General features: G+C 31.1%; 1 protein-coding gene across 11 annotated transcripts in view; it reads right to left on the bottom strand.

The window, feature by feature from the left end:
* Epha5 (EPH receptor A5) overlaps positions 1-22,628 on the bottom strand; it is a 322,596-nt gene that overhangs the window by 150,174 nt on the left and 149,794 nt on the right. For 4 of the 11 annotated variants that reach the window (XM_026395020.2, XM_026395022.2, XM_026395021.2 and 1 more), the window contains exons 4-5: positions 15,390-15,545; positions 11,116-11,451 (exon numbers count right to left, since the gene is read on the bottom strand). The exons of 4 other annotated variants lie outside the window; for them this stretch is intronic. In XM_026395020.2, coding sequence (XP_026250805.1) covers positions 11,116-11,451; positions 15,390-15,545 — 492 coding nt within the window. The remainder of the gene's footprint in view (positions 1-11,115; positions 11,452-15,389; positions 15,546-22,628) is intronic. 3 more of the 11 variants (XM_077803091.1, XM_077803092.1, XM_077803093.1) reach the window with 1 other exon arrangement.

Raw genomic sequence — 22,628 nt, 5'->3', positions numbered from 1 at the left:
CAATTAATAATAAAAAAGGAATATCATGAAAACAAAAGGTAGAATGATAGAGTAGAGCAAGGAAATCAAAAGTGAGGGAAAAGGGGAGGAGAGTAGAAAGTACTAGGGAACAAAAGATAGGAGTTATGTATATACCAAAATGAATCTCACTTGTATATCTATAATGCATTCATTAAATAATAGTGACAATACTATAATAGAAGGAAGAATTGTGAATAGAGCAAGAGAATCAAGAGAGGAAGGAAAGGGAGAATACTTGGGAATGATATTGATCAAATTATATTATGTACGTGTATGATATGGCATAATGAATTCCATTATTATGTATAAATTATAATATATCAATGAAAAATTAACTACAATCCTGTTATCCATCAAGTCAATTTGACAACTTATTCACAAGCACAGAAAATTTAATAGTTATAATTATGGCTAGTTTGCCAATATATTTTTACACTTTTGATATTTTAAATAACAGCTTTTAAAGATGCAACAATAGACTTCAAAAAATAAACTCCAGTAAAGAAAGAAAATTAAGATAAAAAGGAAACGACAAACATGAACAAAATTTGGTACAGAATTATCTGTAGAATTCCCAAAGTGTTTAAAAGACATTATAGATCACCAGGGTAGAGAGCCCTTGCCTAGCATGTGTAAGGTCCTACATTTGGTCCCTGGCACCTCAAAACACACACACACACACACACACACACACACACACATATTATGTTTTAACATCACTACCTATTATAATACTGGAATTATAATAATGATTTTAATAATATGGAAACCATTCATTTATAAGTTAACTAAACACAAACACCAGGGCCTGTCCTCCTGTCTCTCCCCCAGAAATAATCCAGATATATAAACAAGGGAACAAATGTTTGTGACTTTTGCTCAGAGTCATGTTAGAAAGACATAATCAAACTGAAGAGCAAAGAAACGTTTCTTAAGGAAGCAGGAATTTAAGCAGATCTAAGCTGTCTATGACAGATGTAGGAACAAAGGATTCCAAAAGAGGAAATAGTGTGTGCAATATTTTGTAGTGATGTGGAGTTTGGCTGTAGAATAAGAATTCCTTGATTTAGATTCCTATTCCCTCCCACACTAGATCTGTGACCTTAGAAATCAGTTCACATATTTAAACTTCAGTTTCTTCATCTTGAAAATGGGAATAGTAATATTATATGATGAAGATATTGTCAGGATAATAAGGAAGTGCACATAAAGTTCTTTATGTGGGAATATACACTCAGTAAGTGCTGAAACATCCATGATATCATTGTCTCTACCACTATTGTAACAATAGTAGAAAGAAAAATAGAGGAATGATAAGATGTGAAATTGCCTTCTTAGAAATGAGGTAAGTCTCTAGTAAGATTCTGGAGTCAATAAATAAAACATTTTGGGGGCTGCAATCAAGTCAAGATGGCACCTGGAAGTTTGCCAGGAGGAGTGGTTTGGGAGGCAACGCCACCGAGCCATTAAGATGGTGGGGATTCCTTATTGGCTGACTGCTGTATCTGGATGATGCTAATTGAGTCAAGCTGTGTGTAATCAGTTAGGTATATATACCACTGTTGTTCCGTAATAAAGCAGTTCCTGCTTCAACCTTCAAGTTGCTTGTCACCTCCCGGTTAATTTGCCCAGCCGGACTGCGGCAAAACATGAACATTTAATTCTTCTAAAATCATTCTACTCCATCCTGGAAACCTTAATAAATAAATCAGAGATGAACTATGGTCATATTCACTGGACTGGAATCACACCTTTGAGTTGTTTTCATAACAACAAACAGGCATGGTAGCTAGCACAGAACTTGAGCCTCATTTAAGCCAAATTTCATAGAGAGGCAGATGAAGTTGGCAAAATTATAACATTTTTGTTATAATTTTAAAGTATCAGAATACTAATCTAGTTACAAAAGCATCCACGTGAGGCCAATGTGAATGTATTCATAAGAAGTGATTGAACAGAAAAATTGTCTCCATATATTTCTTCTTAGGCACTTCAATAACTGATCACATTAATACCCATCCACATATAATAATAATGTAGTTAACAGAATTTGTACCTTTTCCAATAATAATTTTGATGAAAATAAGCCTGTTTTATATACATAATGTATTTTGCCCTTTTTTGGTTTTAACTTTGGCACTGTTATACTCTTGTTCTTTTGTGTTATTGCTCTAGATACATCATCAAAATTAGAAAAACTTCAATGTCAATATAAAACTGAATGCTCTAAAATATCATTGAAGATATAGACCCATTGGAAAGGAAGTTTTTGGATTTATTCCTCACAGCTTGAAGCAGTTATTTTCTTTATTTGTGGAATTAGTTACTCTATCCATTACCTTTTGCTTTTTTCTCTTACATATTACTTGATCAAAGAATCTGCCAATATAGTACTCATAAAGAATAAAATCTATTTTTTCTATAGTTGATTTCATAGATTCACACTATTTAGAATGCCATTAAGTTTCTTAAATACTTCAGTAATATTTTAAATATCTTTTACATGCATGACTTTCACTAATTATTCTTTGGATATTTAATCACTCCTCATAACCATTATGTGTCATAGATACTATCATTTTTTTTTTTTGCTTAACAATACAAAACCTGATTTCCTGGGATATTCAACTAACATCCAATCTAAAAAGCTAAAATTTGGAGAAACAGGAATAAAACTGGTAAGTCTAAATTCACAGTTCAGATCTTAACCAATACAGTAATCTGCTCTTCTATAAAACAGATGCAAGAATATATAATTTATTCTTTGTAGATTTCATTTTGAAGACAATGAAATCATTTTAGTACATTGTGTAGGGAAATGGAAAAGAACTGAAAATTTGATCCACTTATTTCATTGTTTTAAATTTTCTTCTTTTTTTTAGAAATTAAATTTCTCCATGTATTCTGGTTTAAAATAATCATATTAGAGCTTTCATCTGAATACAGAACATCCACAAATAGAGTAGTAAGAGAATTTGTGTCTCCATTATTAGGTAAGAAGTTATGAAAAGCAGAGTGAATCTGACAGTTTAAAGCAAGAGATTAGATTGTAAAATCAACATAGATGAATCTATAGTATATCAAATTTGGTAAAAAAAAATTCTAAAATAAGATACATAATATAACCATTAAATTACATTTAAAATGCATGCATTAATATTTAACACATTTTAACATAATAATTAGAAAAATGAATAAGATACAAAAAATTTCTCTTTGTAAATGGATTTGTTATAGAAGTGAAATTGGGTTAAATAAGAAAATATATGTACTAGAATAGGACTTTGTGTGATTCAAAGATGAAAAATTGTCATGAATTAAGGTCTATAATTAATTCATCCTCAACATATTAACCTTAAAAAATACAGAAAGAAGGAAAGAAAGCATGGAGAATGTGAGAGAAGTATCCAGGAAAGGAGGGGAGAGGACAGAGAAAATAAAATAATGGAAGAGAGACAAAAAAATTTCCTTATTCAAAATCTACATTTTCCAAAAATAGTAAGGATAACTTGTTTTAAAAATTGCCTATAAATGTTTCATTGAAATTTAAATAATTATGCAGGAATATTTGCCAAATTCATAGGATTATATTATTCTTTTGAATGACAATATATATGTACATATACATATATATTTTATGTATAGCACTAATTGTGAACCTTGTCTTGCCAACAGATATCAGATCTCAAAAGAAATATGTTTCTGTTTCTGTTTCTGCTAAAATAAAGGCATATGGCTTTAGGAAACATCAAACACAGCCAGGTTCTTCATAATGGTCTCATTTCTGCTTTCTGTTAGTGAAGATGGAGGTAAAACATGAAAAATTTTCTGGTGGACATACTTAGGATTTTTCTGCAGTTCAAGTATGAGATCCATAAATAGAAATGCTAATAGTAGCAAGACCAATTAAAATTAAAGCAAGTGCCTGCCATTAATTGCTTGAAAGCTACAGTGGTAATGTTTAGTGTCATCGGGCCATGTGGTGTTGTTTGGGTCATTGCTCCTGGAAACTTAGATTTTATTGTTTGAATATAGTGTTTTCAATGATTTTAAGAGACAAGTTCATTTCCTTTATTATTGCCATTTTCTATTTCAATAAGATATATTAGATCTTGTTTGCAACTAAGAAAATGGACATTCAAAACAACAAATTGTTTCCAGAAGAGGAATATTGCACATTATAGTGTTTTAAGGGAGGGAGGACATAGGACCTTTCCCAGGCAGTATTTCAGTGTAGCAAGTATCTATTTAATATTAGAGGTTGGCAATTTGACAATTTCTATACATAGGACCATGTTTTTCAGTACTTGTGCTCACTTCCAGTAAAGTACTTGTTGAAGACAGAGTTTTTGATGATCAAATTCCACCTTTTTTTAGTAGTATAAATACATTAGAAATATAATAAATATGGGAAGGATCGACTGTGCTAAATGCAATATAGAGTTTCAAGAAATAAAAGAGGAAAAACAATTCAAAGTTTAAGTTCCTAGCTCAAGTTATATAAGATGACCAGGGAGTCTCCAGGATATTTTATGGACCTACAACTGTGGACAGCAGTGATTTGAATCATGATCTGCCTTGTGGCTGTGTTTTCACTGAGAACTTCCTGTGTAAAGATGCAGGTCATGACAGCTCAGTTGCTATGGTGACACCTGGCCTAAGGAGGCTCCATGCAAATGTGCAGAGCTATATCAGTCTGGAACTTGAGCTCAGGCACCAACTCCTGGAGATAGATAATTGTAACATAATAGGATAACCTTAATGTTTTGCCAATTCTGCATCCTTCAGATAGCCTGCTTTGTAGAAACTTTCCCACAAATAAACTTTTGATGATAAAACCTATATAATAAATATGCTGCACTAACTCTGAGTCCCTGCTCCTGCATCAGAGTTCAGTGTCCATCTGGCCCCAGCTTTCTCTGTGTATGGGGCTAGATGGACACTGATATCACCCTTCATCTGGTTGTCTAAATTAATGACTATAATGAGAGATAAGGTCATGGCAACAGCTCTTGTAGTGATGAGGGTTACATGTCTATACATCAAAATCCAAGTGTCTTCCCATAGAATTCTTGAATTACAAAAGTGGTTATCTTGCTTTTTGAGAAAATGAGACCATTGTGGGCAAAGAAATGTGAAAACCTGAGCATTTGAATGTTTGGATAAATAGGAGAATTTAAGTGACTCAACATATTCTCCACTTCTAAACATATTCTCCACTTCTAAAATTTACTGTGTCACTCTTGCTTGCAGATCCAGCTATTCTACACCTGACAGAGGAAAATCTCCCTTCATTTCTTTTACACCAAGTTCATACATTGTCTCTAGTAGTTAACTAATTGCAGATGGCAATTTTCTTTCTGCCCACACTTCTTATTCCACATAAACTCAGGAGCCTATATTCTCTTTAAAAACAATTATCTAATCAATACTGAGGGAGAGGAAGTTTCTTGAACATGAGACTCAAAAGATTCTAGGTTAAATCTGAAAAATCATGGGGGAAGTAGGGTTAGAAATAAATTTTATGATTCCTACATAAAAGCATATTGGAAATTATGTACTACTCCTGATAGCTAGCACAGGTGCTACATGTTCCTTCAATTAATTGACCAAAATCTGGAATGAAAGATTGCTTCATTATATAAAGTTCAGTTATTGAGACTTCCTTCTTTTAGTGTAGAAGAAGGCATTCAATGACCCACTGAAACAATGATGTTAAAGTGAAGTTACTGTTCAAGACCTATGATTACAACTTTAGAAAGGGAGTAGAAGAAACTTTCTTCATTATATCAATAAAAAGGGTAATGTGACATTTTAAATCTCCATAATTTCTGTTCTATATATTGGAAAACACAGAATATGAATCTACAGGGAAAAGACTTCTTGATTACTTTAGGGTTCAGAAGCAGCAAGAGAAGTAGTAGTGCTTTATCACTGGAAAGAATGTAAGTATGAATGTTATAATAGGCAGTAGTATTTGAATGGTAAAAATACATTAATCTTGTATGTATAGACTAAAATAATGGGCCATATGATCTGTACCATGAATAACATCAAGGTCTTGGAAAGAGAAATCTATATTTAGTCATCTAGTTGGTAATGACTTCTCAATAACTTCCATACTTGAATTAGTTAACCTAGTCCATAGCTTCTTAAATGAAGAAAAAAGTAGTAGGAAAAAAAAGATAGTTAGTCTTGAAGAAGAATCTGAAATAGCATCATATGTCAATAAGATACATTCAGATTTCCTTAATGGCATATGTGATGATTTTCTGATGATTTCTTATATAGGACAAAGGGTGATAAATATAAAGACCTTTCAGACATTATAACATTGATCATTTTGGATTCCAAATATAACTGAAAAGCATTGTCCTAAGTAGACTTGTGAGGGTTATTTGATGAATGGGATTTTGTCTTAGTCCATATTACAGCTGATTATTTGATTGTTTTTCCCGAATTTTGGTTTGTGTGTATGGAAGACTTACTCTATAACTGAAAGAAATTTGTTTTGTCTCAATACATTATGAAGAAAAAAACAAAGTAAGGGCCAAACTAAAGCCATTTGAGTATCTCCCTCTTACTAAAAGAATAAATACAATTCCTTGGGAATATTGTGATTAGTGCCATACAGCACAAAGAACATAGAAGAAAAAAAGTAACAGTAATGAACATATTAGCAGATTTAAAGTTTCTTTTGGTCTGTATAAAAGACAAATTGAAAATGGCAAATAAAAATAGGTTTAAACAGGCAGTTATTAGAAATACAGTCAATGTGGTTTCACATTGAATCAACAAAGACCCTGGATCTCTGCATTATAATAATGGTCTAACAAGTGACGATGACTTTTTCTTTTATTAATATCTGAATAAACAGAGACCACCAGATGATTGCTATATGTTATAGGGAACAACAATGTACTTTTACTTTCTACTTTTACTATTCTCTGAAATTTCTAGCTTTAAAGCTAATTTAAGTTTCCAAAACCCTGATAATCTAAGCCTCCTATGAAACACCATGCTAGTCAACTAAAAGAATGACATTAAACTGAAAATACCTAATAAACTGGGACTATGTGCTTCAGGCACTTAAGTAAGAATCAAGAAATAAAACTCATCAAAATACAGGAACTAAATATTTAGTGGCATTTCTAGTAGTCTGTGAACCTTTGGAACATCTCCGCCAAAGTTAAAAGCAAGTTTGTCACATTTTGCCACTTATGTCAAGTCAATATAGCCCTCTAGGGGAAAGAGTCCAAAAGTCTAAAACTAAATTCAAAACAATTAAATGTAGTCAGTTTCAGTCCATAATTAGTAGTTCACTTCTACATGCTAATTTTTAGTAATTTTAGTTTTATGGTAAGAATGAGATTATTTTTCCTTTGGAAGAAATTTAACTTGAGCTTAACTATACCCACTGCAAATTTATGTTAAAACAATTTTTTTAAAAAGTCATAGAAGAATATGATAAATGCACACTATTTTTGAGTATTGTAATAGATAATGAAACTCTCAAAGTAAGTGCTTTCAATAGAATTTTTTAATAATTTCATGTCTATTGATATATATGTATATATATGTAACACACACAAATATATTCATACATACACATATATTATATTCCTTAAAAGAATAAAATAACAGAATAGGTGTTGTAAAATAAGTAAATATTTTATGAGCATAATTTTGGCAAAGAAAGATTGTTATATATAAGTCAAATTTTTAAATGAATATATCACATAATAAAAATATAAATTTACCAGAACTTGTAAGGAAATCAATGAATTGTATTCCTTTTCTGAGTTTGAGTCTAGTAAAATACCATGTGCTTATCTACTATTATATCACCTTCATAATTTTATTATTGTTTAGAGTTTATTATAGTTATTATGTATTTATTATACATTCTATTTCCTAGCATTTCCCCTTTCCCACCGCCAGCATTCTTTAACTTTTTTGTCACATGTACATTTTTTTCTCATTTGTCTGATTTTTTTTCCTCCTTTATGTGGAAATAAAATTCTCACAAAAAAATTGAGAATTCTTTCCTTTCAACCTGAGAATTATAACTGCATCTTATAAGGACCACAAATTCCAATTAATACTAGAATGGTTTTTCCCTAAAACTCTGTATTTTTTACTTGCCTGTTAATTACATGGAAAAGAATTATCATCTTAAATTATATAGATTCTCTCAAGAATGAGATGCTAGATTCTATATTGATGCAACACTTGGGAAAAGGTTTTTAATATGATATAAATAACCATACTTAATCATTTAATCATTAGCTTTTCAAAAACTATCAGCCAGGGTCAAAGACTATCCTAGATAAATGCAAAATTTACATCTTGAACAAAAAAACCCTACTTTTTTCTTGAATTTTTAAAATTCGGACAGTTCATTCATGGTTTGATGTCATACACACACACAAAAATCATATCTATCAAATGCTCAGAACATCTGCTGAGGCCAATTACAAATACGAAATAAATTACTCAAGAAAGAAATATATATTTAGAAAACAATCTTAAAGGAACTTGAAAGAAATGCTAAAATTTCCTGAAAGAAGTTTTATATAAAAACCACATATATTGCAGACAACCTTACTCAAATTAATGCTTTAAAAATGCAAACATTAAAAACTACAACCCACTTTCTGTAATGATATTATTTAATAAGCATTCAGCCATGATGGCATTAAAACTAAGACTTTGAGGATTTACTTAAAGTTAACATTTTTTGTGGAAATTTGTTTTTATTTGATCTGGAATGCTGATACTGAGAAAAAAATCTTATTTTGATCTTTTAAATAGGTTTGCAAGGATTTTACAGTGTGTACCACGAAAATGTGGATAAAAGCATTAACCAAAAGTCAACACAGTGTCAGCTCTGACTACAAATGTTTGTTTTTCACTGTATTTATGCCATGACTAGATGAATGAAAATGAATCTTCCTTGGTATATAAGGTATCCAAGGTCTAAGTAATACACTTTGGAGTCTGAACAAGCCAGATAGTCAAAGACATATACAGCATATGTTTATTTATTGAGCACACGGCTAAAACAATAAACAGTCAATTCCTATATTTAGTTCATCAAAGAAATATCTTTCAAAGACATTATGCAAGATAGGTTATGAAAGCTACCTCCCAGAGTTTTCTCCCAAAGGAACACAATGCTTAGTGATTGCTCAATATGCTTTCAACAGGACAATGGAAAATTCATAGTAGAATCAAGTCAGGTTGAAAGATGTTGCATAGGAAGCCTGAAGCCAGAGGATTAAAGCTAATATTTTTCTGATTTTTTTTTTCTGATTCACATTTACTGAATTCTTGTGATGTCTACTCTGTCAGTTTACATGTGTTATCAATTCTTTCATCTGAATGTATACAAAGGGAACAAATATTTTTTTTCTTATTTCTATCCAACTCTTTAGCATTTCTTTTACTTTCCTCTCAGGTTACAGAGTGAATGAAGAAATATATAATGTATTAAATGAGGGAAATTTCATATATACATATATGTGTGTGTGTGTTTATGTGTGTGCATTGTTTTCTCATGAAAAAAATGCTATGGACATGCATTTAATGTGGATAAAAGCATATAGGGTATTCAGAGTGATGCACTGCTTTGCTCAGATAACAAATCATTTGAGTACCTCTTGAATGTTTATTTCAGTTTTATCAATCAGAACCAACTTGGGACCTAACGGCACACATTTTGTTATTTTTGATTTTTTGTTTCCAGTACTAGGGATTGAATACAGGGCCTCACTTCTACAAAGTAAGTGCTCTAACATCCACCTACATCCCAAGCCCCATTTTCTTATTCTTCAGAGATACCCTCTTGACTTAACTGACATATGCAACAATTCAAATTAATTATTTTGGTCAAGGTTTGATAATCAGCAGTATTCCCTCATTAACCCCTGTATTCCACAATCTCCAAACTTATTATATGAATTAAGTCCCATTTGATTCATTCAAACATAACCTATTTCTTTGTGAGTACTGGTGACAAGGACATGCTCATTGACCAAAGCCCACATGAGGTAGGAATGAGGAGACAAACTTAGAGTACACTGGGATGGAGAGCTGAGGTAAATCAAACTCACCCTATACTGGCACTAAGAGTTGTAGTAACAGGGAGCTTACTGTGCACTGGGACAGAGTTCTGGTAACAGGGGAAGTTACAATTGTGTGGCCTTCAATGCCAGATACCTGTTGTCAGACAAAAAGGAGTTCTAAGTAGCTTTTAGTCTTGGGAAGTTTGTTGCCACCTACTGGGTTGAATTATTATATCAGCTATGGATGTCTTTCTTTTGCTTTACCAGAAAAGAAAGACTTCCATGTTGACTTGTTTAAAAGTGAATATTTAAGAGAAAATTGAAGTTCAAAGAAGAGTGTATTTCATACTCTTCAATAACTACTCCAAAATAATTCCAAGTTCTCCACATGGAAAAGAGATATGTTTACATGTCATTGTGTAGTAGTGCTGTAGTAGTTATTAGTAGTTATCTTAATTTTAATAAATGAATTTAGTGCAGAAAAATTCATTCCATGCATTTTTAATAATAATAGTGGAAATAATGGAAAAAATATGCAAAAAATGCAGCTGTGATACCAAACAAGCAAATAAGCAAGCAAATAAAACCTACCTGATCACGTTAAATAAATGAATTAAACACATACACACATATACACACATACACACACACACACACACACACACACACACACACATACATACTTGATGGAAACAAAACAACTAAAGAAAAGATCTGTGCTACAATGATACAGTATATAAGATTATATAATATTTTATTATAAATGAATTGCTCTAGAAATGTATTTTTAGTGAAAGAAATTCAATTTAAAACTTTTATTTTTGGACTATAGATGTGTCTGTTAAGAAAACCTTCACTTTCAGTTTAAAGCTAGAAAAGTGTTTTGAGCTGTGTTATATTTTATATCCTGACCTTCTAGTTTATGGGGAAGTTTTCTCAGAGTTATCAGTCAACTTTGCCCTTAGCTGTGAAGATAATGGACAGAGTGAGGCCTAAAATATACAGTTTGGTTGGGCATGGCACTTACCTGCTTGATTTGTGGTTACATTTACAGACACATACTGCCGCGCTCCTGGGCTCAAGTCGGATACTCCATTCACTGCCTCAATCTCAAAGGTATAGTTTGTGTGAGCGAGCAGATCCACCATCATGACAGAGGTGTTTTTCAGGCCGATTTGCTGGGGGAGGTACCTGACATGACCGCCACACTCCTCACAAACCCCTGCATGGGAGTTGCACTTCTTGCATGCAATATAATATGACACATCTTTCCTTCCACCAGTGTCAGCAGGAGGAATCCATTCCAGAAAGACACTAGTTTCATTAACATTTGAGATGGCATTCCGAGGAGCTGAGGGGGGTCCTGGTTTGCAAAGTAAAGTGAGAAAAACATATTTTAAGATGATATTAATGAAGCATCATTTACTACCCTAATCCCTTACCTGAAGGAAAAAATAGGTTTAAAATTCATCTTTGAGGGTTACAATTTGTTATTATTTTTGAAAAGTCTTATTGCTTTTTTGTAGGAAAGGTAGTAAGGTTTATGACCTGGAGAAATGATTTAGCTTGGCTTTGTTGTAACACTAGTTTAGGAAAAGCAGATGTTTTGCTTAGTATATATGCAAATAATTATGGATTAAAACTATGTATCCTCAAATAATATTAAGTAAAATGTTATATTTAAAATGTGGTAAATGGATCTCTGTGGGGATTGAACTGATTATTTCCTCACTCATACCAAGAGGTAGGTAAACATGAAGAATCTACCATGTCATCGGCACAGGTTAAAATAAGATTTTTCAGTGTCACTCTTGACAACAAGTTATAAAGTAAGTAAAAAGGTAACTCAAGAGACATTACAGATCTCTCTTATAAATCACCAATGAAATTAAAAACCCTCTTAAGTAAACACTTGGATTTAAGTGGTGGAACAACATCACCATGTGTGGCAAAATCTCTTTTTACTTACTATTCTTTTCATATTGTAGGCATGTAAGTTGTGAATTTTACTTAATTGAAAGTCTAAAATTCATTTTAAGGCTTATCCTCAAAGGCCGTATAATAGAAAAAGTTAAAAGGGTTCAGATTTTGAAGAATCAGTAGAAAAAAATTCGATCTACAACTTACCACAATAAGAAAAAAAATACATTTAACTAAAATATATTCATAGAATCATAATGTCTTAGACTGGGACTAATATAACTTTTCTAACTTCATGCTGCTACTTCTTAGATGTTTTATCTTTATATGATAATAAAAATTGGTTGTAATTTTAAAAACATCTTATATTCATAATCATCTTATTTAATCAAGACAGAGTATTTCACTAAAATATAGTAATAAAGTTCACACTTTGAATAACTTACAGAATTTCTCAAGTGAAGGGTAACATATCCTATTTTAATATTATTTTAATTATTTATGAATCTAATAATTGACATACTAAAGACAATTGAAATTGATTGCATGATGTCTAAAACTCAATTTTTAGATACAGTTAAAACCTCAGTCAGTTATAAAAGTTTATAATCAGATATCTTCAAAAAGCAAATATATTTATATCAGTTTCTGAGAACAAATTCATATTTCTTTCCCTCAGAGAATAAAATGGAGTATGGTAATATTTAAATGGTTCAAAAGCATGCATTAAGCTACTTACAAGGATTTAGTGAAATTATACTATATGTGCTATTTGTTCTAAATATAAAAATTAGCAATAATTTCTACTTAACATTTCAAGCCACGATTATTGAGGAGCAAATTTTAAAATGATTTAAAAAAGCATCCTCATATTCAGGGAGTTAGCTGTAAAAAGTTGTCATCTAAATTAGAGAAAACCATAACTAAAGAGTTGACTTTATTTTATTTTTTGAAAAAACAGTCCCACTATGATGGTATTTATAGTTGAACCCTATGACTTTTTCCAGATGTTCAAATTACACACTTCAATGTAAAATTCACTTTTAAATTGCAGCAATTAGTTGAGATAGAAATGTAAGTATTATTGGTTATTACAAAATTTAGGTTATTTAGTAGTCAAAAAATGGAAATTTTAAAAATTTGCAATAAAAGTGTTACATGCTAAATTTCTAAGAAAGAGATAAAATGTAGCCAAAATATGTCTAGTTTATAAAGACTTTTATTTTTTCCTTGCCAACTGAAATATACTCACATTAAAACCATTGTTTTTTTAAATCTATAAAAACATATTAGTCTGACTCTTTTGTTTTGATTGCTACCACCTCACTCACAACTTAGATGGGACACATATGCCTCCAAAGTTAAAAATTTAAAAAATCAAGTGACATAGAGGTAAAAATTAGAGGCTCTATGTTCGCATACTCTTAAGGATTCCAGTGCCCCAATAATAGATATGATGTGTAACCTAAAGTGAAGCTGTGAGAAGAACCCTTGGTTTAAGTTCAGTTTGTCAGAATTTTAGTTCTTATTTTGGGAATTTTGCTCTGTAGATTAAAATAAATTTCTCATTTCCAGGTTTTATATATTTTTTTCAAAAAAATATTAAAATGAGTCATAACCATAAATTCAATTCCAAAAGCCAAAGGCAAAGTGAAGTTCAAGATCCAGGTCTGAACAGCAATCAAGCCATGAAGGGATCGCATGTATTATCTAGGGTACTCTGAGTGCAACAAAAAACAGACACACACACTCACAATAATCTTTTTTGAGAAGTGCATGCAAAGTCGTGCTCTTTTGAAACACAATATTAGAAAATCACAATGGAGATAGAGAAAATGTAAAGCCTACCCATGGGCTTTGGTCCTAAGAGTGCTAAGCAGTCCTTGCCACCAAAGCACAGCCTCTCCCCAATTCCCAAACTAAACAAATAGACAGAAAGGGAGGCGCACATTTATGCCACAAAGGAGATGGTCCAGGCTGGGCCACAGAAAATACTAACTAGAAAATTAATGAAATTGAAAAGATGATTAAACATGGTTTTCTTTCCTTAATTGACCACTCTATTGTCCAGTCAGCATTTTCCTACTATTTGGACTTACTTTTGCTCTTACTAATCTAAATAATTTTTTAAAATCTCTTTGACAACCAAATTCCATCACATCCAATAAAATATATCCACCCAAAAGTGTACATCATAATGTCATTCACTCGGTTGAAGAGAAATTCTTCATCACTAGTAATCATCTAACACATAAAATCATTAATCTTGGGATTAAAAAGAATGATGTTTATAAACAGGAAACTAATATCAATGATTTAAGAAATTCTGAAATATTTGAATGACTATAAAATTCAGACATTATGAAATTCAGATAAAAACCTTAATTTATGATGTTTGATAAGAAGAAATCTGTACTATTTATGTTTGCAGATGTATATTCAAAATTCAAAAGTCTGAGAACATTTTGGAGAGCAGCTCCAACTTATTAAGACTAAACAAAGTAAACAAGTCAGGTTATGGAACCTGTACATTGTGAAGAGGGATGGAATAGCATTTCTTCATTTTTATTTTCTATTTTTGTTTCATTTGGTATAGAGACTTTGCTTGTGGAAAAACTGTGGCTATATTACCACCAAGCACACAAATGCATAAAGATATTGTATTCACAAAAATCTTGGGAAAACTTAGACAAACAAAGCACCCAAATGCATTGATAAATGTGGATGAATCCACTACAAATATGAAATAAAGTGCTTCGTATCTATCTCCACTAATTATGTGATCGGAAGATAGGTTATTAATAATAGTTAAGAACAATCACTAACAAGAAATACAACATCTATAAGAAAGCCCTAACTAAAAAACATGTTGTATATGAGTAAAATCTTATTTTCCTCCCCAGGTGCTCCATGTTCTTTATGTTTCTGGTCTTCTTTTGTAAGTGACCTTCTCAATGGCATTGCAGCTTAGTGAGGCAGGTTAGGACAGATGAAGGCTTACTATACTTTTTATATAATCAAAACACTGGTTTAGAAAGAAGAGGATGAAAAAGATTCAATGTGAAAAGGACAGAGGATTCACCAGAAGTCAGGTTTAGCAATGGAGAACATTAAAACAAACAAAATCAAAGGAAAAACTGTATGTTGTGCCTCCAATGTTGACTTTGAAATTAGGGGAAGTGAGTGATTAAAAAAAAAAAACAGACTCAAGTTTTTCAATGCTTACTCAAAGAGATTGAAATTCGATAAAAAAATATGTTGAGAAGATTTAACACTATGCCTGTTTTCAGGGGAAATGTTAATAGAACATAACAGGCTGCATCATGATGTTTCTTCAACTGGTGAAAGTTAGCATCACCAAAAATCCATGGGTTTCCTTACTTGTGCATGCCATTGTGGGTGGATCAGAGTCCCTCCTGAAATAATCCTTTTCACAGACACAAGAGGTTGAAGCTTCCTCATGGGTGTAACTGTGAGGTGGACATTTGCTGCAGCTCTGGCTGTGAGGTGAGGCTTTGAAGAACCCAGGTCTGCACACTGTCAAAAGAAATAAGAGACTAAGCTTTTCCCAGGAAGAGATGCAGTGTTTGTTTTGTGAATAATGTATCATTTGGAATAGTATACACAGATTACAGGTAATACAATCTTGGCATGGATTTCAAGAATTTTTCATAAGCTTCTGGATCATAAATATCAGACTATTCATTCAAATAATCAAATATTTATCTAAAGTATTAAAATTAAAAATGTATGGTATGTACATATATGAATAATTTTATGCCACAGGAGCTTATAAGAAATTATATTTATGTAGACAAATGCTTATATGTATTTAAAACTGAAGCAGTGCTGAGTACAATTTTACTTAATATACTGCAACTACATTGGAGAGCTTCAAGTTATACTACATAATCCTACAAAGGAATGGTAGAGGATATACTAAAAAATTTTATATTAAATAGACAAATTAATCATCAGATGCTAAAATTTTCACAAGTTCTGTTATATTGGAGATAGTGCAGAAATCAGTTTTTTTTATCATCCATAAGATATTAACTTCAGAAGTCATAGTTTAAGCATTTGTTATAGATTTTCTCCATTTTTAAACGTTTTCTTTGAGTTTCTTACTAATTTAACATTTATATATTCTGAGATCAGTAATATTTATATTCCATAAACACTGTAATGATTATAAATAATAAAAAGCTAAGTCTTATTCAGTTTTGCATTTACAGTACTTATTCCAGTGTTTGACTGCAACACGGTTTTAAAAAATGACATGAAATGCATGACTGAATCAGTGAAGAGTATTATTGAGCAGTTTAGAATCATAGGAAGGAGATGTTTGCTGATACTTTTGTTAACTTTTCTCAGTTGGTAAACAGGTAAGTAGCTGGTGGTCATGAAGCCAATCTCTTTACTGTGTGAATTCCATACATTTCCATATCCTCCTTTCTTCTCAAAGGGTAATAGAGTCAAACTTCAATGTTCCTATTAGTTAGTCTGGGCCAATTAAAGACTGCCAAACTGATGGTTAGAATACATTTTAGAGCTTATTTTACATAAAGCTAATAAACTGCATTTTTTTCCATTTTCAGAATTCACTACATATACTTAAGAGTATTTATTAATTCAAGCATCAAGGCACATTTGCTGAAACTCAAAGGTGAACTTGTATTTCAATAGAAAATTCTGGTAGACATAATGAATTGGAGCTAATTTTCATGTGCTATAAATGATCTGGGGTTTTAGTAATCCATGCTAAGGCTTTTTTCCATCTCCATGAATAATCAGGAATTGGCAAAAATAAGAAGGTACTTTTTCCAGTGGATCTAATTATGGTGATAGTAAAGCCTTAATGCTCTTATAAATTCAGAGAAAATGTGAAGGTATTTGAAAGATAAGAAGAGCTTTTTGATAGTATTAAGGACATTCTTGTAGTAAAATGATTAAGCGAAGATTTAAAATATTATTTTTTCTTATAATAGGATTGCTATAGCAGCCAATGCTATACTTAGCTAAAGTTATCCAATTTTTCTTCTTTTATCCTTTTAGTACAACCATTCTCACACTAAACTCTATTTGCTTTCAAAGGTATGAAATGTCAATCTGCACATTCTGCATATTTGAAATTCATTTATCACTAATGAAACATTCTTTGGTTTATAATGAATGCCATTCAAACTAAAAACTTCATGTAAGATCATATACAACACTATTGTTCAATCCTGCATGGGAGCTTTGGAAACAAGAAATAATATAAATGTAAGTAAAATGTAGATAAATGTACCATTATGTGCTGCAGTCTAACAAATCTGTTCAAGCAAGTGTTATGGGCCAGAAACTTTGCTTGGTAATAGACTGCAATGGTAAACAAGATAGGTAAAGCCTCACCTTTGTGAGTCTTAAAAGTATTGCATAAATAATTACAAATATGATTATCCTAGGAAAGAGAAAGAACAGTGGAAGTGAATATAGACTACCCCATTTAAACAGAAATATCAAAGAAGACTTCTCTTAGGAAACAGAGTCTCCAAAGAAATTTGAGATTAAGAAATCATCCATTTAAGTCTGAGCTTAGCACTGTGTTCAGGGGAGAAATACTTCCAAAGGACCATATGGGATAGAGAACACAGAGAGCAGAAGAAAGTAAAAATGATAAGGGAGACAGTTGGAATAAAGTGGAAGTCACAAATTTATACATCAAAGTGGGCAACCAGTTCACAAAATCAAGATTGCAATGGTTCAAATTAACAATTTTCAACTTTACAACAGTGTAAAAAGACATGCATTCAGCAGAATCTGTATTTCAAAATTTTAATTTTGATCTCTTTCTGGGCTAATAATAAGTAATAGAAATTCTTCACAGTGTGGGCAGTTCAATTAGTCACACCACCTTAAAACCATATACAAAATAAGCTTTGTACTAGATAACTTTGCTTAACTGTATGCTAAAGTAAGTGTTCTGAGCACATTTTAAGAGCATTAGGTTATGCTCTGATGTTTGTCAGGTTAGATGTTTTAAATATATTTTTGATTTATGATATTTTTCAGATACAATGGATAAATCAGGATATAATCCCATGGAAGAAACATATGTATTATAGACTTTGTTTTACAATGAAAATAAGTCATTATAAAAGCTTGACAAACTAAAATTTCATATATTTAAAGTAACTGCATATTTTGAAGTAGGGGATTAATAAGATCAAAATAGCACTTAGGAGTTCATTTCAGAGCTGCAAGAAAATAGATTGGAGAAAGCAAGAACAGAGGCAACTGACACTTTTGTTTTTATATTGGTCGAAAGACAATACTGCTTAAACCAGAGGAGTCTCAGTAGATAAGAGTAGGTGATTATTATTTTTTAAAGGAACAAGACAAAGTCAATTAGATTTCACAGCATATTTAATGGCAGAATTAATAAGAAATTATAATAATTACTGTAAAGTGTTTGGATTAAACTGTACAGGAAAATGCTGGTGCTATTTTCTCAGATTAGAGAACATGAGATATAAAAAATGTTTTAGGGAACATAATGAATAATGCTTAATGCATTATTTAATTTGAAGGAGCTAATGAAAGCTAAGTATATGTAAAAAAGGAAGACTACATGATTGAATATTATCAGAAAAATATTGGCAACTAATTTTTCATTGCCTTTAGATTCATAACTCCAAAACCCAATGGTATAAGCAACTGTGTTGGAAATCATTATTGCTATTTTCTTAGTTTACTTTATTTCCTAATATTAATGTAATTATATTGAGCATCTTATCTTCAAACTCTTTAAAAGTTATTTTCCTTCATTACAGCTTAATGACTATATTTTCTCTAAATGGAAGTCATTAGAAAAGAAGAAAGAAAATGTCTAATTTTCCTACCATCAAATATCCAAACTTATATGCAGTTGTGCCCATCCACTCTACCTTTCTTCCTATTATAATAAAAATGTCATTCAAACTGAAAACTTCATGCAAGATTATATACAACATTATTGTTCAACCCTGCATGGGAGCTTTGGAAACAAGAAATAATATAAATGTAAGTGAAATGTAGATAAATGTACCATTCTTCCCTGCAGTCTAACAAATCTTTTCAAGCAAGTGTGGTGGGTCAGAAATTCTGCCTTAGTTCATATCAAGGAAAATCTTGACTTAAAATTCCCTCTATGCTGACATAACATCTCAAGTGTCTACAAACATTTTCACTGAAATGAAAACATAATAAACCATTATTATCACTTGATTCCTATCTCCCAGTACCTATTCAACGGTTTTGATCTACTTTCAAACACAAATCCTTAAAAACATTTTTCACAATTATGTGTGTGTGGGCATTTATGTGTGTATGTGTACATATATTTACATACACACATAAATATATATATATATATATGTATACATACACACATAAATGCATATATATTATATATATATGCATAATATATATTACATATATATTATTCTAAATAACAAATTGATGCTCTCCACTGAAATTACTGTTTAAAGACTGAAATTACCACATTCACTCCTCACCAGCATTTGAAAATGCTTTCTTTTGGGAAGCTTCAGTTATTTTCATGACAAAATTCCAATATAATCCACAACTTTCCATGCAATATTTAAAAATCCTTCAAATGTTATCTCCATTCACATTCACTGTCTCCATCCACTCTAACCTGCACCTGAGGAACTTCTCTGACTCTCAACTTGGGGAAAATATTCTAGGCCCAAAGCAAGAAATATACATAAACTAATTATTTTTAAAAGGCTTAAAGCCCATGATAAAGAATTTGGATTTAATCTGTAGACATTTGGAATTATTTATTTTTAGAGGGAACACTTCTTGTCAGTACTGTGGCCAGGTGTGTTTGGACTGTGATGAGAAAATAAAAAATTATTTTTCACACCTGTGAAGCTACAAAGTATTGGGAAAGATAAATAATAATCAATAAAAGCAAAACTCACCTTTTACATTTTAATGAAGAAAATGTTTAACAAATAAGTAGTAAAATTTCTCCAAATTCTAATTCAATTTTTTTTCAAAAATATAGGAAGATACTGGAACACAGTTGTTTTACACAATGATGTCTGTACATTACCTAGATATTATCTAGAAAACAGTATTCAGATTCTGTTTAAGATGATCAAGAAATGGGAGACAACATCTGCACTCTATGTTGATGTTTTATGAGAGACTCTTTTATCAATTTGCAGGAAGGAAAGAAAATATTTTAATAACTAGTTCTATCCATCCAAGCTCATTTTAAACCTATCTTTTTCATGATTGCATGTTCTTTGCCTCTTCATGCCTCATAATTTTGTACAATTTACTTAGCATCTCTCTTATGACGAGAGCAAATATTTTCCATGCCTTTATTTGTATGCATTCTTATCCTCCACCAACTTGTATAAAACTTCTGGAGAACAAAACCATTCATTTGATTTTTATCACATGTAGCACATTTTCTTAAATATCCATCAAAATCTATTGGTGTAAATAGTATTTTTGTGTCCTTCTCAAGCCCAAATGACGACGAGTAAGAACTTAATACAATCTGGATAATCTGATTTATTTAAATATTAAGTCCTGGAAATAGAAAATAATATGTATTTTAGAAGTTTTATACAAACCACCAAATTCCATGTTTCATATTTATCAATTCAAAAATGTGAATATCCATTTTATTAAAATAAATGTTCTTAAACTAAACAAAAACCTAGCCATCAATATTTAAATGAATACAGGATTAAAATTGTTACAATTGGGAAAAAGTACTGCATAATTGGATAAGAATTTTTTAAAGATCTTCAAAGTTAGCACTAATTCTGAAACTGACAATTGAAACTGATTTTTCACACTACTTATTCTCAAACAAATTATTTTTAATATCTCCAATATATTCTAAGATTAAAGAGTTATCACCCTTGAGGTACCTAAGTGTACTCACTTTATGATTCAAAGCCAACACTCCAGGAGTATGGGCACTGAAAAAAATTATAAATAATATAAAAGATAATTACTCATTCATTAATTTAAAATATTATAATTCACACTATTAGAATAAAAAACACAGACTATTTTAATGTATACAATGTATATTTCACATTATATTGTATATATGTAAACACACATACATACACACAGACACACATATATATATAATCAAAGGATGTGGAAACAAAAATGTACAAACTTCTGTCTGTAATAATTAGTAAATAATTAGCCTTCAAAAACATTATTGCATTTATCCAATTACACTTTACTGAGAAAAAAATCACTACAAATAAGACTTTTACTATAGCTTTATTTTGTGTGAATTATCAGAGGATATAAACTAAGGAAAGTTTTCTTTCTTAATAGACTTTTGAAAGTGATGTATGTAGAAGAAATGAAAGTGAAGACAAAACATGCCCCAATCTATAGAAGACAACAAAAGCCGTCATAAGTATGAAGTTTATAGCAATCAACATCTGTGTCAAAAAACCAGAAAATTTTAGCTGGGTACAGTGGCACACGCCTGTAATACCAGTATCTCAGCAACTTAGCAAGGCCCTAAGCAATTCAGTGAGACTCTGTCTCTAAATAAAATACAAAATAGGGCTGGGGATGTGGCTCAGTGGTAGAGCACCCCTGGGTTCAATCTCCAATCTTCCCTGACCCCACAAAAATCATAAAGTTTTCAAATAAACAACAGGTCACTGTATCTTAAGTCTCAAGGAACAAGAAAAACAACAACAACAAAATAAACCCAAAATTAGTAGAAGGAAAGACATGATATTTCATAAATAAGTAAAACATAGAGTAAAATGAAATGCAAATGATCAACAAAGTGAAAAGCTGGTTCTTCAAAAAGATAAACAAGACTTACATACTCTTAGCTAGAGGAAAAAAGAGAGACAAAAGACACAAATAAAACAGAAGATGAAAACAGTTACATTACAGCTGACACCACTGAATTGTTATTTTTAATTATTATTTTTATTGGATTTTTTTCATAACTGTACTTTCAATATGAACTCAAGATGTTTACCAGTTTTAGTCTTCCAAACATAAAAGAGAACCAATTCAGATATTATACTTTAATATTAGCATGTGTAGAGTATTTATGAAAGTATGTATTTGAAAAACACTTTTCATATCTGATTATATATTTCCTACTTTATGAAAATTTTTAAGTAGATAAATATTTGGGAGATGGTAAGGAGTATTTCTGTTGTTAAAACAAATATATTTGAAAAGACATATTGGAAGATTAGGTAAAATTAGTATAAACTATGCTTGAATTGAGCATTGGAACTTTTTTTAAATTTAAGCCTGTTAATTTTCTTTCTTTTTAAATTGTTTCTTCTTAGTTATACATGACAGTAGATTCCACTTTCATAAAGTTATACAAGCACAGGATATATCTTATTCTAATGAGGACATGATTGTGGGTGGACATTCTTGTGGGTGGACATGATGGTGGGATTTACTTAGGTATTTTCATATATGTACACAGGAATATTATGTTAGATTTAGTTTATGTCTTTTCTATTCCTATCCCAACTTTCTTCCCTTTGTTCCTCTTTTTCTAATCTACTAACCTTCTCTTCCCCCTACATTGTGGTTTTCCTT

This window comes from Urocitellus parryii, chromosome 10 (assembly GCF_045843805.1).
Source record: "Urocitellus parryii isolate mUroPar1 chromosome 10, mUroPar1.hap1, whole genome shotgun sequence".
Lineage (NCBI taxonomy): Eukaryota > Metazoa > Chordata > Mammalia > Rodentia > Sciuridae > Urocitellus > Urocitellus parryii.
Note: the sequence above shows the minus strand (reverse complement) of the source record. Positions and strands in the feature narration are given on the sequence as shown.